At 40.4% G+C, this 16,238-nt stretch overlaps 1 protein-coding gene across 3 annotated transcripts; it reads right to left on the bottom strand.

Moving 5' to 3' along the window:
* Positions 1 to 1,342: 1,342 nt before the first annotated feature.
* rasal3 (RAS protein activator like 3) lies at positions 1,343 to 14,554 on the bottom strand. Of its 3 annotated transcripts, XM_080413229.1 has the most exons (20): positions 13,717 to 14,554; positions 10,992 to 11,119; positions 10,589 to 10,658; positions 8,930 to 8,997; positions 8,506 to 8,591; positions 8,289 to 8,418; positions 8,085 to 8,183; positions 6,987 to 7,661; positions 6,151 to 6,295; positions 5,059 to 5,203; positions 4,721 to 4,957; positions 4,215 to 4,416; positions 3,597 to 3,691; positions 3,377 to 3,490; positions 2,978 to 3,161; positions 2,506 to 2,616; positions 2,218 to 2,408; positions 1,775 to 1,859; positions 1,476 to 1,561; positions 1,343 to 1,445 (listed from the first exon to the last, which is right to left on the bottom strand). In XM_080413229.1, exons 1-19 carry the CDS (start codon positions 14,300 to 14,302, stop codon positions 1,478 to 1,480), a joined length of 3,435 nt encoding a protein of 1,144 aa, XP_080269355.1. In that variant the 5' UTR covers positions 14,303 to 14,554; the 3' UTR covers positions 1,343 to 1,445; positions 1,476 to 1,477. The 3 variants fall into 3 exon arrangements, with proteins under 3 accessions (XP_080269355.1, XP_080269354.1, XP_080269356.1); XM_080413228.1 differs by having other exon boundaries at positions 1,343 to 1,561; positions 13,717 to 14,553; XM_080413230.1 differs by lacking the exons at positions 10,589 to 10,658; positions 10,992 to 11,119; positions 13,717 to 14,554 and adding an exon at positions 10,071 to 10,395 and having other exon boundaries at positions 1,343 to 1,561.
* Between the last annotated feature and the right edge of the window lie 1,684 nt (positions 14,555 to 16,238).

The following is a 16,238-nucleotide window of genomic DNA, read 5'->3' as shown; positions in this document are numbered from 1 at the left end:
GACCAGTGGTAGAAAAAGCACTCACATTTTTTACTTAAGTGAAAGTATCAATACTGCAATGTAGAAATACTGTAAATACAAGCACACACATGCCCTCTTTCCTGTCTCTCCTCCCTGTACTGTGAAACTAAGCAATAATGTCCCAAAATGTTAAAGATTCTTATTCTTAAGTAAAAGTCCGGAATTCAAAATGTGCTTGAGTAAAAGTACAAAAGTATTGGTATTGAAATGTACTTAAAGTACCAAAAGTAGAAAGTACTAAATTATGCAGAATGTCCCATTTCACAACTTTTCAAATGTATAAAGATGGACACATTGTGAGCTTGTAGATCTGCTATTTTCAAATGGCAGAAATGTATATAGGGCTGAAGTGGGTAATGTATGTTTTGTAATAATAATAATAATCAAAATCTACAAAGTAACTAGTAACTAAAATTTTCAAATAATTGTAGTGGAGTAATATTTGCCTCTGAGATGTAGTGGAGTAGAAGTAAAAGTACTGAAAATTGGAAATACTCCAGTAAAGTAAAAATACCTCAACATTGTACTTAAGTACAGTACTTGAGTAAATGTACTTAGTTACTTTACACCACTGAACAGGTGCAATGTAGTCTGGCTGGGGGGACAGGGGGATGTTGTGTTGTGAACAATGATCTTTATCTTTTGTGTGGATTGTGTTTTTATTGTTATGTTTGTAAATGCTCTGAACTTGCTGTAACACAAATTGCCCAATTTGGGACGAATAATAAACTTGACCCATGAGCTAGGCCATACATGCTCTGTTCCCAAACCTGTCAAGCGCTTCCCAATTCCATCTCCTCAAACTGAAGACTTTGACTAAATGTCAGTACCATATACTGTATACAGCCAGGTAGATGCATGCACAGTACCATTACAATAGTCTTCAGGCTCCTGCCAAAGACCGATCCATTTGATTTTTGTGGTGCCACTTTTGTTTGTCAGAATCTCACAAGTCTCTTTGCGTGATTAGCATTTTGCCATTATGGAATAATATCATGAATAATATTGATACTGCTTATATGAACGGACTCTTATGTGAGTAAGTATTGTATGTTAAGTGTAGACTTTATGCAAGTGTTGCGTACATTGTCACACCTTAACCTTGCACATAAAACATGTGTGTTGACTGTAAAGTCTCTGCAGTGCACCTACTGTACTAACCACAATAGCTGCACTAAGGGCTTGTCTTCTCTGTCTTGGGTTGAGAACTAGGCTACAAACATGACCTGTGTGTCTGATGTAGCCTATACTGTACGTCTCCCATGATATCGTGGAGTAAAATCTCAGAGCATAGCGGTTGAATAATCATGCAAACAGCATATTATTTATTTTTTATTATTTTCTTACTTACAAAAACATAATAAGCAATGTCATTGTGAAACAATTCATTTTGAGTTTCAGTCTTTTTAAATGAAAATGTAACACAAACATAATTACATTTCAATTTGTAATTCAGTTAATTGTGAGAATTGGTGTGCACTGTGTTGTTGGCTTCACTGAGCTGCCGGATATCCTTCAGTAGGCCTGCAAACTGCTCCTCCTATGTACATAGACATAACAATATAGCTATTAAAGTCTGATTTATATTCATTCATTCAACCTTTATTTTAAATTCTCGGAGAGATCATTGAGGGAGACCCTCATTTACAATGATGCCGAGATTACACATACTGTATAAATAACATAAGAACAACAATACATGTGACATACATGTATATTGAATAATATTTGCTTGACTGTCGTTCTCTCTTACCAGTACATTCATTCGCTCAGCAGCTGCAATGGCAACACTCAGCTTTCTCTCATCCTCTTCCCTCTCCTCTTCAATCACCCCCAACCTATGATGAGAGACACAGAGTGATGAAGATGAGCATACCATGCCACTCCACAGACATCTTCATGCCATTTAGCTACTTACTGTAAGCCCTGTATATTTTTTTGTAAGACAAATAGTGAAAATAGTAGATCTATAAGCCCACAAGGTGTTACGATGTGATTTGTTGTGGGCTTGTACAGTACTAGTAGTGCTATTATCGCTTTTACTTAAACATGTATGTTTGAAAAACTTTGAAAGTGGTTAATGCTGCTACTAATAATGTACCAGATCTTGATAATTTTAGAAGTTACCACCATCAAGTAAATGATGAACATAATTTTGATGTGTGTTTTTGTTCATCTCAAACTTAACAGCCTCACCTGAAGGTGGCACTGGCCAGTTGGTCCTCTCGTATGGCCAGTAGATTCCGCAGCTCGCTGACCTCCGTTTGCAGCATTGCATTATGGTCTTGGCTCTGGGCGATGAAGTCCTCCAACCGCTTGGCCATCTCCAGTTCACGCTCCGTTACCTGCTCCACTCCTAGGCGAAGCTCGGATAGCTCCTGAGCGTGCTGGTAAGTGAATTTGAAATTATTATTATTTTTGCTGTTGATACATCACTCATACTGTATATTGTAGTCAATATAGCATGTAAAATATATGTCTTACTCTCTCTAGTAGGTTTATCTCTTGATATTGAGCCTTTATCTGACTTGGTTCCATGTTGTGCATGTCTTTGATCCAAGGAACTGGTGCAGGAGGAGGCTTAGTGCCAATGTTCTGAAACAAAATTAGATTTTTGTAGACAATTCCAGCTAACAGTGGGTGGAAAGGCTTCCAAGCAGGCCCCAAACCATCAAATATATAATTAGTGCAAGCTCCTTGAATGCAGAACAATATTTATTAAGACTATAAAAAAGAGCACAACATATTAGAATGGCACTGAGAAGACAGGAACACAATGGCTAATAAAGATATCAATATGCCAGCTAGATTGATCATTACAGACACTAAATCAGACCGCAACACACAACAATATGTGTTTGTTAGTGATTAAAAAAACTAAGCCAAATGATGACATTTTTCAGTGGAAAACCTCATAAAGTGTAAGGTGAGGTTTTTGGGTAATCTATTTACTCACAGGCTGTGGCGGGGAGATAAGTAGCTCACTATCCAGCATCTCGTGAGACTCGTCAAGGTTGTCTGTCGACAGATTCTCAGTGCTGATCTGCCTCTTCAGTACTTGTTTGGCGTGGCCTGGTCGTCTGTGAGGAGCGCTCTGAGTTCTCTGGACTGCCTTCCTCTCTCTGGCGTTCATCATCGTCCTACCATATCGAAAGAACAAATTGATTACCAACCCACATGGCCGTCTGTCAATAAGAATCTTTAACATTTTGGGACAATGTATTGCTTAGTTTCACAGTACAGGGAGGAGAGACAGGAAAGAGGGCATGTGTGTGCTTGTATGTACTATATTCATTAAACATTATATGTCCCCATTTAGTAAATACAGAACACGTAAACCAATCAGAAATCATACCCGTCACTTAGGCCTTTAGAATCTATGGGAAGCCTCTGGAGCGAGCATTGGAGGGGACTGTACTTGTTCAGGTCTCTAGGAGGGACATACATCGGTTTGCTTTGTCCCATGTTGCTGCATTAAAAGAAAGGATGCTTTAGTAACAAGTGATGCTTGTCAATATAGAGGAAAACAATAAGACACATCACACTGCACTGAATGACGAGCCTCCAGAGCTCACCTGCTGTTAACACTGATGCGTGTAGCATTAGGCCCCAGCGACTCTGTTATCTGGTTGAGAATGGAAGGCAGTGGATGCAGCATGTCTACTGTGTCCTGAGGAAGGGACACGCTGCCTGTTAGGTCAGTTAGTTCAGGATTTCCAAAACCTTTCCAGGTCAAGGGCCCCCAAATAGCCATAGCCTCGGGCTGGGGCTGGGGCCCCACCATTGCAAAATTGCTTAAAAAAATGAAAATAACAAACATAGATGACCTCATGTCGCATCGTGATGCTTATGAGTGTGTAGATCTGCTATTGCTTGTCTAATTTCAAATTTGAATAATACAAAAAAGACAATGACATGCACAAAATAGGCACACCAGGTTGAAAGTGGTTAAACTGGCACAATAAATATATATTGCACACACACACACACACACACACACACACACACACACACACACACACACACACACACACACACACACACACACACACACACACACACACACACACATTTATTTACTCATTTACAATTGGCCCTCCTTGGCGCCCCCTGGCGGCCCTAACTTGGAAAATGTGTGAGTCAGGTCACTGACCACAACCCAAACTTGAGCTGTCTATCAGGTTGTCTCCTACCTGCTCCCTCTGTGATATGATGTCTACCAGCAGGCTGTGAAGCACGGCCAAGCGCCGAGGCAGGTCAACGTAGCCGTCAAACGAGGTCATGGGGACCTCATTGTCTGGGTTTGACACGCTCTGTAGAAAGGCCCTCATCCCCTCCCAGTGCTGTTGCAAGAAGTCATTCATAAAGAGCATATACTCTTCCTTTTCTCCAAACCTGTGTTAGTGGAAGAAAGTTCCTTAAGTTTACTATTAACCAATAGTTTGTTGTACGATCAATAACAAAAATAGCCAATCTACATGTTCACAACGCGTTGCATTGTGTCACACTGTGTGAGCTTGGAGATTGACTATTTTCACTATTAAAAAAAACAACAACTTTACTTTAATGACATGCCCAAAATATATAGGGACGCCAAGTACACTGAGCAAATCTCATCTCATACCATATCTCAAATCACAAAATAGTTCTCATTACACACACACTGTAGTTAATATACTAGAAATGGGGAGTCACTCACAGGGTGAAGTTGGCCAGGTTTTGAATGACTTTAGCAGTCAGAGTGAGGGAACGGCTGGTGGCCGGCTCAGGGTAGGGCTGTATTAAACCAAACAGGGAGGGACTAAGGACTGCGGGACATAGGAAACGAAGGAACAGTGAGGCAGAAATAAGACGATGGCCAATCTCTGGTCTGCCCTGGTCCTCACACAGCTCCACCCAGCTGGAGAAGATCCGGTTCAGCTCTTCTGGAAATGATCTGAAGAAAAGAGATGTTTCCAGAAAATTGAGATTGTCAGGATGGTTAACTAACATTTGTATCAACTCATATCTTCTAACTTGTGAGCTCCCTCATCTCACCCTTGCATCTCAGTAATCTTTTGCACCACTTCCTGACAGCTTTCTGTCAAGTGCTTTTGGTTGTTTGACAAGTCGGAGGCCGGACATTTGCGAGGGTCAACCTCACAGCTCTCTACTGATGCATACAGGCGGGTGATGAAGTCACCTGCAGTGACAGAAAAGATGTTTTGATTAAATCAGAACCCAAGCTGACATTAGCCAAAACATATACAAACTGGACTATTGAACAATAACAACTCAATAATTCAAGTATATCAAAATGGTCACAATGACTAGAAAAGTGTTTTTTTAAATATATGCTGTTACATAAGCTATAAGCTAGTAAGCTAGTGTGCAACTTAACCCATTTAGACCGGGAACGCATCTGTGTCATTTTAGATTAATTTGGCTATTCAAAAATGGCTATTTCATAGCGCGGCACCGAGTGCCACGCTATGAAAATCTTGAAAATGTGTGCAAATCTTTGAATATCTATATGTGTTTTAAAACTATAATTTTTAACTCCGATCTGTGTTTCTCGGGGTCCCTGGAACAGCATATTTTGATAATATAAACTGTTAGGGTTTAGAAGACATTTGTAGAATATATATAAGATTTGCACACATTTTTTTAATAGCCCAAAGAAATCTAAAGGGACACAGATGCGTTCCCGGATTGAATGGGTCAACTGAGTGGAATTACACTTAGACATTTATTATCTATTTTTGGGCGGTGTAGCCGCCCCTATAAGTGGGGTTGGGACACCTCATTAGTACACCCTTCGCTGTACTGTGATTGGCTCATAATTAGTACACCCCTAGCATTAGTACACCCCTAGCTGTACTGTGATTGGCTGACTCTATTGGCTGACTCTATTCAGCACTGTGATTGGCTAGCGAGACACATGATGAAATTAATAACCTATAAATAGGACTATGCACTTAAAAGTGAGCTTCCATCACTGTGATGACCACTGTGATGACCACACCGCCCACTTCACACTGGGTGCGATTTTTTTGAATGCTTTTTTGTCTTTAGGCTTTTGATTTGCCTTTATGTGCAGTATGGAATGTTCTTTAAAAGAAGAGCTTGTGTCACTATAGGTTTGCCTACCAACTGTGTCAATGAGATACTTCTGCCCAACCAACTTCATATATTCGTCTATGGCTTTGGTTGCGAGCGTGTTCTCTCTGAAGATCAGAGCCTCTTTCTCTCCAAGCCGCTGCACCTCTGCGCTGCCCAAAGCAATGAGGAACTCCTGAAGCACAGAGAACAATAATACAGCTTCCCATTTCCCATTGTGGGCTCAGTAAAATGATACTACTACCACAAGTACTTTACTACTATTTCTACTTTACTAATAATGACGATTCATTGTGTGAGTGGTTCTTACTGAGTGACCAGCAAAAACAATATGCAGTGGTGGAAAAAGGACTCAAATGTTTTACTTAGGTAAAAGTATCAATACTGCAATATGGAACTACTCCGTTACAAGTAAAAGTCTGGAATTCAAAAGGTTACTTGAGTAAAAGTACAAAAGTATTGGCATCAAAATGTACTTAAAGTACCAAAAGTAAAAGTTCTAAAATGTTTGAAAATAGCAGATCTACAAGCTCACAACGCGTCGCATCGCGACGCGTTGTGAGCTTGTAGATCGGCTATTTTCAAATAGCCTATGCATAAAATAGGGCTGAAGTGGTTAATGTATGTTTCATAATATAATAATTTGTATCTACAAAGTAACTGGTAACTAAAGTTTCCAAATAATTGTAGAGTAAAAGTATAATATTTGCCATTTGAAATACTCCAGAACAGTAAAAGTACCTCAAAATTGTACTTAAGTACAGTACTTGAGTAAATGTACTTAGTTACTTTACACCACTGACAATATGTATGCTACAGTATACTGTATGGCAGTTCATATTTGTGGCTCCTATGTACTTACTCACCTTGGCTTTACCGATGCTTTGCAGCACATGGACCAGTGCCCCTGCCAGCTCTTCTTTCTCTTTCACGTTGAGCAGTGGCTCCAGGTTCTTGCACATCTCCTCATAGTCCACGGTCACAAACTCTGCAAACTCTTTGTACTTCTCGATGGGCAGAACCTGCAGGTTCTGAAAGCGAGCCTTGACGCGGAGCGAAGCCTGTGGCCCCAGCAGTTCCTTGGTCCCCCCGCTGCCAGAGGCCTTGTATGGAATGATGGGATGCCATTTCTCCTGAAAGGCTCTCCCGCGGATGTCGGACAGCGGTATGGTCACGCTGCCCAGCGGGTGCAGGCTGCTTTCGTCCCGGGAATGGCGCTTCTTCTTGGGATCGTCGTCGCGAAAAAGGTGCAGGGTTATTTGGGAGACCGAGGGAAGGTTGTCCAGTTCGAAGAATTCACCCCAGAATAACTGGCAGCCTCCGACCACTCCACCGCTGCCTCCCTGGCCTCCCGTGGCCCCGGTAGAGCCTTCCCCTGCCTGGCTGGGATGGTTGGGAGATTTGCCGACGGCTCGGCTGCTCGTTCGGGCGAACAGGGTCCCGTCCAGGTGGAGCTCACAGTAGTAACGCCGCTTGGGGAGCAGATCCTTGGCTTCATTCACCCACAGACTGAGGGAGTTTTCTGTGCGCTCAATGTTATCCTAAGAATAAGGAGACAGAGTGATTCCATTGCACTGAGATTTTAATTAAAAAACTAGAATGTTTTCAGCCAACTGGTCTTCATCAGTGTAAGTGTCTTATATGTGTGGATAAGGATAAGGATAATTCCTTTTAACAGGACGTTCATGAAAGTCCTTGCGGGCTTGTTTCCAATGAGGGCCTGTGAGCAATTAGGGGTTAAGAGTCTTGCTCAGGGACAAATTTCATTTCATCGACACATATGCTGGCGTGGCCTGGAATCGTACCTGGGGCAACCACGGCCTCTGGTCCCCTAGGCGGGCTCACTAACCACTCTACTGTGCCAAAAGGTAAAGGTGTAGTGCTGTACAGTATGTATTTATTAGGATTAATCAGTATTTTGCGTTGTGTGTAGTGTAGTCTTTCTTTGTGGAACTTTAACTCACTTTATTGGGCTGGGCAGCCCGCCTCAAGTCCTCAATCCACCGGTCACGCTCAGCGGCTGAGGTACAGCCAAAGCAATGGTTATTTTCAGAGTTTATCACCTAGGAAAGTTGAATGGAAGCCAAGTACATTATTTTAAAGTTAGCGAGATTCCAAATTTGTGTCTGAGACTATGAAGGTATGCAAATATTAAAGATCAGGTCTACCTCAAAGCAGTATTTCTCCCCTAGAATAGAACTGTGGACCGGCCTGATGACAGTGCTGGTGTCTGCACTTAGATCCAGATTCCCTGCTGCGTTCACTGGAATGGACACTGACTCCCGGGAACCATAGATTCTAAGGTAAATACATAAAAAGGTTCCATCAATAATGCTTGTGCAATGCTCAAACCAGTACACACACACAATCCATGCAGTATTGTACCTGCTGCCTTTGCTCAGTCCGATGGTGTTTAATTGGGTGGTGCTGTTCCTCTTTGTTCGACCTTCGAGTCGTCTCTTGATCAGAGCCTTTGGGTATAGAAGAGACATAGAAAAGTTTGAGTAAAAATAGTGGAAGCAGAAAATAGTTTAATAATGTGGTGTTTAGTGTTGATAGATTGTCGTGGCATGACAGCATACAAAGCTTAACTGCGTAAAACTGCGTAAAATATTTAAAAGATAACTAACAGCAGGATAGAAAATACGTTATTTGAATGAAAAGCTTCTTAAAATGAAGAGAGACTGACATTTAAAATGTGAATGTCATGAGCTTTTGAGTGTAATATCAAAACTCTGAATCACACAGACAGGAAGTAGCATGTAAGGGTTTCATATTTCTGCTGTGTAGCCTACTGTATAATACTCACTCTCACTCCTCCATCTTGATTTTTTAATCGAGGCCCACCTGCCTGTCCCATGTGGTCTGGGCTACATTCTAAAAGTTGGAGGAGAAACGCACTTGAGACCAAAAAGCATGTGACTTATATTGTAGGCATTCTGCTGAACTTAATTTTCCAAGTTCTAAATGTGAAGTTAGACCAGAAATGAGGCTTAGTTCAGTTGTTGTTATCAATGTCATCTACTCCATGTACTAGTGTATATGTTTTCCTGTTTACATAACAACCAACGAGGGAGGTTACATGAAACATCAGAGGAAATGAAGTCACTCCTCCACCACCAGCCTCTCTCCAGCCAACGGTTTTTGTCATTGCAAATAAAAAAGTAATTATTCTAAGTTCATACATTGCCTGCTTACCCTTAAAATCTGTGGTTCTCAAACTTCTGATAGCTTTCCTTGGGCTGCAGTATTTATTTGTATACATTTATTTTTGGGGTATGTTGTATTTTATATCAATAATTCATTTTGATATATTTTTGCCCAGCCATGCTCTCCGTTTCCTGGTTTCATTTCAAACCTCTCCCATAATTAGCATGCAGCAAAGATTTTAAAGAGATTAGTTGCGGAATGAGTCAATGAGTCTGCTGGCTGAATATTCTCTCGATCAAAATCAGAATCAAATCACACTATCACAGGATGTGGGTTTTAGCTGGTAATTTTGTAAATTAGTTTTCTTTGTACAGAAACTTTGCTTTTATGCCATACTTGAAACACTTCTGAGCAGAGCAGATCAGGGAGACCAAAACAGAACAGATCCATCACATTTATTTTGTAAATAATTATTATTGCAATTTAATGCACCAATTTCAATAAGTAGTTAGTTACCTACAGAAAGGTATGCTGTAATGCTAAAATGACTTAAATATACACTATTATAGTGTCTTGTGGAACAAATGTATCTTATTTGCTCCTCCCAAGAAAGGTAAAACAATTGGCATGAATTATTAGCAGAAGCAGGATGACCCCCAGATGTTGACCTTGTAATAATACATTTGGCCTGATTGGATTCTTTGTCATTAGGCTATTTGTGGAAGATAACATGATATTTGGATATACAAAGTAACATACAAAATAATTAATAAATGTATAATTATAATTTTTCCTCTTACCCAGAGTGCCACCACATACAATCCAGCGCCTAAAGCCCATCATTTAGTGTAGAGGTCTGTGGAAACCGTCATTCAAATCAAACCTTTTAGCATGGCCGTCTCCTGCTGATGAACTGGAGCCCCCCCCACCAACCAAAACCAATGTAGAACCAACTCCAACTTCAGTGCTTTTCCTGCCAGTGCTGTAGCTACTATGAATGTGGTGCACACACGTCAGTCTTAATAACACCACCCGGGCACGATGTTATCTTCCACAGAATTGAGAGGAAGCAATTTAACAGCCACCAGCACGCATAAACAGTCCGGGGATGTCAACAATCATACTTACAGTTTAAGTATTCCTTGAGACTGTCAGTAGTTATAATAACAATATTTTGATCAAATTTTAATGTGTGTGTGTGTGTGTGTGTGTGTGTGTGTGTGTGTGTGTGTGTGTGTGTGTGTGTGTGTGTGTGTGTGTGTGTGTGTGTGTGTGTGTGTGTGTGTGTGTGTGTGTGTGTGTGCGCGTGTGCACTGACCCTCATGTAGGTTCTGCACGCTGACGCTGGACAAGCAGCTGCTGACTCTGTTGCGTGTCCACATCACTGGCTGAAAGAGACACGTTCTGTAATTATGTTCTTCTATCAAGTCATCACAGCTGTCACGATATTGAATTATGCATATTGTTTTTTAAGGTGGTCAAAAGCGATATTTTTTATAAAAGAAGAAAAAGGGAAACAAGTTATAAAGTGCTCCAGTTCCAATTTTAGCCAATGTTCTTGTTTCATCACTTCCAGTTTCATTTGTTTATCCTTTATCCTGTTATGAGTTCTCTCTCCTCATTGGATAAAATTATCCTGGCCTTAAAAAAAAATAGTTTCCTTCTGTTTACTAAAGGGTTTCACCATCAACGACCTGGAAGAGGTAAGTTTATATCTGTACCTCCTCCTCTGGGGAGATAATGATCTGTCCATCTTCCAGGATACAGGTACTGATGTCCCACAGGGGAACCTCTTGGGGCGGGCACCATTGCAGCCTGGGTAGTTCAGTAGCTGCATTTTCACCCACACCTGATGAGGAAAGTGCACACACACACACACACACACACACACACACACACACACACACACACACACACACACACACACACACACACACACACACACACACACACACACACACACACACACACACACACACACACACTTTGGTTTTAGAAACATTTGTGGACATTTGCATTGACTTACTTTCCATAATAAGGGAAAACATCTCTGACCTCACGATTTGGTATTCAGTAGATCATGAAATCTCTCATTTCACCATGATTTAATTCAGTTAGATTATTTTGATACAATTCATCCATTTGAATACAGATTATTTTATATATATATATATATATATATATATATATATATATATATATATATACATTTGACACGAGAAACTGATTTACTAGTCTGTATTGGACAATAGTCGTGGAATACAGTATAGACAATAAAAATGTTCCACCAAGTTTCAAGTTCTCAGCACATTTATTTGTAAGTGCCATATTTCATTGCATTTTATTCTGGCCCCAAAAAATTATCACATGATTACATTACGTATCGTGTAATCATTCAAAATCGATGCTGTTGAATTGCCACCTTGCATCATGATAGATCAATGCATTTTTCCACCTCTAATCCATGTTCCCTTACCCTAACATTAACCATAACTGATTCATGACCTACCTCCTTCCCTGTAAATAGCTACATAAACTGTAACTATTGGGAAACAGACTCTTTTACCAAACTTAACCATAACATAACTAGTCTAACCCGAACTGGAATAAAATCAATTTGGGGACACGCATGCAGTGTAATAACTTCCTCTTATCTCTACCCAATTTCCCAAGCTATGTTCCTCACACCGTGACAAAGGATGTTGTCAGTATTTACTCTGCAAAACACACACCAAACGGATTTTAGATTTTTTTTTAAAAGCTTGGATAAATTATGGGTTTACACATTACTGGAAGACAATTACAGTACGTGCGCATGCTGACCCATGTTTGTTTTTCATTTCATGTAATGACGGCACTTATCTCACACAGTTTGGCCACTCCCATGTTGAAGCTGCTCTGATGTTTATCTTCCTCTTTTCCCCTCATAACACACTATAATGAACTGCACACGCTGCAGTGTCTATCGTTTAGTAGTATGCTATCATCAGTTGGTCTCTATGTCCGATTGTCCGCCCAGCATTTTGGTCCCCAAAAACATAATTTGGAACCTATAGCTGAATTATCATGGACTTTGCTTTGCAACTTCGTGGTGCCCTTAGGATGACCCCTTCTTTTTTTGGTGCCCCAATGGCCTTTCCTAGAGTCTTGAGCGCTCAAGGCGTGCAGCAAGGATGAACCCTAATGATTTTGGTGACCCCATTGTGGGGTGGCCTCTAGCTAGAGTCACCCTTAGACCAAACTCTCCATTTGCACGCAGGTTATTTCATGGGCAGATTGCTATGAAACTTGCTGGGTGCATTCATGCCCTGTGAATGAAGAACAACAACTATTTGAGTGACCCCATGACCTCTCCTCTAGAGTGCCCTGCAGCTCCTCAGGGCAATTTGTAATGTTTTCACACAAAATATCTCATAATCTAAAAGGCAGACTGCTGGAAGAACCCTACAGATTTTTGGTGATAGACTTTCCTCTAGCACCAGTACATTAATTGTAATAGTGTTTACACTATAGTAGTGTATTTTAAGGAGCTTCATGGTCTCTAAGGGCTGCTAATGATGGGCTTTTAAACTACTAGATTTTCAGGATGCTACACTGCCTTCGGTACTATATTACGTTGATCAGAGCAATGGTCATGAGTTGGCCATTTGAAATGTTACACTGCTGTAATACTGGTGTATTGCCCCATTTGTCGCTGTGGCCCCCTGGTGTGGCTATTCCGATGGCAGACTGCCTTTGTGCCAAGTTTGGTACGGATCGAACCAATGGTGAGCCTTGCAAGTCCGAATGTTACGTTTGTAAGTTGTAACGTTGACCGTCGGTCCGCCAAAACAACCTCTAGGCAATTTTAATATAGGATTATTCTGTTTTTTATTTATTTAAACTTTTATCAGCATTATATTGCATGTAACATTTTCAAACACATTACACGTTTGACATGTTTGGTCTTTAAATGTCAGACACAATTTGGACTTTTTCCTCTTAGGTTGTTTTCTTATACTGGATCTGCCCATTACACGTACTGCAATACTAATGGTCCCCCACAAAAGAAAAATCTTACACCACATGAGGACACCATTTTACTAACTGAAAGCATGTGTACGTGCATTTCATAAATGGCAGTGCATTTCGGTCTTCTTCATCAGTAAATACGCTAAATGGGGAATCAAGCCACATTGGAAAAGTACTACTAAAGGTTTACTATGTGTATGGTACAGATACAATTTCACTTTCAGAGTTAAATGAAATTAGTGATGATTTTACAGTGTAGTAGTTAGTTAGCATTTTGATCTGCAAATTATGCAACATCCCACTTTCTGCCATACATGAGGATTCATAGTAACCACAATTTATTTTGAATTCAGAAGGTAAAGTTGAAGGATAACGAACGTAGTCTGATAAACTTGGCAGACAACGTGACTGAATGAATGTATTCTAGCACCTCACCTGACAGCAGCATGGAGCTACTGTTTTGACTCTGCAGCTTGGGCCTCTTGAACTTCTGGGACACGGTCCTCAGATACTTCCTAAAGAGCGCCCCTCCACCAGCTCTATGTGGAACATCTGTAGGGGAGCTTCCCAAAGCATCCGTTGAGGATTGGGCCGAGTTCACCAGGTTGGTAGACTGGGACCGGGTGGCAAAAAGTGATCCAGGAGGCTCAGAATGGGTTCTTCTGAATGGGTTTTTTCGTGTAGCTTGCTTTGGTGCATCTCCACCTTTTCCAATGGATGAAGACTTGTCTCCGGGATCCTCACTTAGGGCCTTGCGCCAGCTTTGCATCTTGCTCCATTTCATGGTGGAGCTCTTCTCGGCCTTCTCCATCGTTGATGTTGCTATTACTTCCTCTCCATCTCCTTTCACTTCATCAGTGGTTCCCTTGGATCCAGTGTGCCACTTGTATGTGTTCAGGGGGTCAGTGTTCTCAGATGCTGGGCCCAGCTCTGCTGGCGGTTCGTTTTCCTTTTCTGTTGGCTCCATTTCCTTCGCTGGTTGTTGAGACGTGTGCTCCGAATCTTTCTCTTCAGTGCCCATTTAGAATTTCTCTCAGCTTGTCAAAGATATTCACTATCAAACAATCGTTTTATTTATTAATGTGTGGATACACAGTACCTTCATGGAAGAACTCAGTTAGTATTCACCTCCTATTTTTGTCTGTCAATAGATCCCTCTGTGAGGCAATTGGGTGAAAAGAATGTCTGTGTCCTTTGTGGGTTGTATCTTGATTCTTCTTTCTTGTTTCCTGTCTTGCAAAATGCGGTGAAAGCATAAGGCTGACTGCTCTGTATTTGGTTTGCTGCGTTGTAGCACTCATGCAGCACTATCATCTTTCACCGTTTGAATGCTTCCTCAAACGGTAACCCATATACGTTGAACTTCATCCTCCCTTTTTTCTCTCTTACTGTTTTAACCTACAACTTCTCCTCACTTCTGTTTCTTCCTTCTTTTTTTAAATCACATTTCATTCCTCTCACTGTTCTTTGTCCTTGTCTTAGTGATATGTTTAAAGTATTATTCAGTAAACCCTGTTTCTTTGGTAGGATATGGTGTTGTATACCTCTGTTAAGAGGTATCAGTCACATGGAGAACTTTTCTCAGCTGCCTTTCAACAGACCTAACCACTTGAACCTTAGCATTCCTATTCTGGTGCAAACATTCTGTGAAAATAACAGGACTTCATTCACGTTTGTTTGTTTGTTTGTTTGTTCATTGTTTTGATGTAAAGCGTCCTTGGGTTCATGAAAGGCGCTATATAAGTTCAAGCTATTATTATTATTCATATAACCAAATACTTCACTGAATATTTGTTCCACCTAACAGAACATAATTCTACCCATCTAATAGGACAACTATGGGTGTGTGTACTTTGCAACGGTTCAGTTTCCTGTCAGAACAGTACTTCACTTCCTGTTGGGCCAGGTTTTCAGAATCTATGAAACCACTTCCTGTACTGATGTTGTTCACTGCTTCAAACACCTGCTGTAGGCTATAGAACTGTGTCTGCCTAGAAGCGTATAACTACTGCCACAACTTGCAGCCTCAATGGCTAATAGTTACTAGACAACATTCATATTTTAACAGACTAATCCATTTTTAAGAGACTAATCAATATTAGGTGACAAATTGGATTTAGGTTGTTGGAATTATTTAGTTTTTTGCTTCTTTTTTTTGCTTCTTGGATCCAGACTTAACAAATGACAGCTAGCCCCTTGTGTATTATCCAATGTCAAAGATGATCTTAACCACTTAAACCCCATTTGATACTTTGTTGTACAACAGTGTGTGAGCTATTACATGTAGTATAAACTACAAATTAGCTTTGCATCACTTTGTGGCTCAAAAGAATATAGTTTTGAAGGTAATTTTTGTAGTTGCTCAGATGGTATTAGAATTGAACCATGACTGATCTCTATCGTCAAAATATTGATCTTTGTGTTGTCTCTGTGTAGGCCTAGGGAAAGTCACGATTCTGCCAGTGGTTCACTAAAGAAATTGGAACCAGGAAATGTAAATAATGTAGCTAATCTGACTGTGTGAGGGTTTTCACCTTTTTTATGAGTGTGCAGAAGTTAGCATAATTAGCACTATATACAGTATAATATAACACATTTAGTATGTAGTTTTGATTTGCTGCCTAGTACGTTGTTGTAATGACAACTATTACCCAATAGAAGGCGCCATAGACACTTTAAATGGTATGATCTACTCTGGGTAAATCTTTACCTCCAATTACCATCTTTCCCCAGTGTTGACTCTGAGAGACCAAGAGTAATTTAATTTCTAAGAGAATTATAATTCTCTGCAAAGTGGTAATAAAATATCTGCAGATAGGCTACTGTACATTTGTGCTTCAACATTTTTGCAAAAACACAAGTCAAAATGTTTACTTGTCAGATCAGGTCTGTTAAAATAACTCAGACAATTAAAAATTGAGAAGGCTAAATGTACTTTACTTTCCACCACTGAATCC

Source organism: Gymnoscopelus braueri (genome assembly GCF_963280865.1).
Source record: "Gymnoscopelus braueri genome assembly, chromosome: 2".
Taxonomy (NCBI): Eukaryota; Metazoa; Chordata; class Actinopteri; order Myctophiformes; family Myctophidae; genus Gymnoscopelus; species Gymnoscopelus braueri.
This window is presented reverse-complemented; position numbering and strand designations above follow the sequence as displayed.

Coding starts and splice junctions, on each gene's coding strand:
- rasal3 (XM_080413229.1), bottom strand. CDS start 14,302: ATGGGCACTGAAGAGAAAGATTCGGAGCACACGTCTCAACAACCAGCG. Junction 8,998..10,588: donor CGTGCAGAACCTACATGAGG/GTCAGTGCACAC, acceptor TCCAACTTTTAG/AATGTAGCCCAGACCACATG. Junction 8,184..8,288: donor GGGAGAAATACTGCTTTGAG/GTAGACCTGATC, acceptor CAACTTTCCTAG/GTGATAAACTCTGAAAATAA.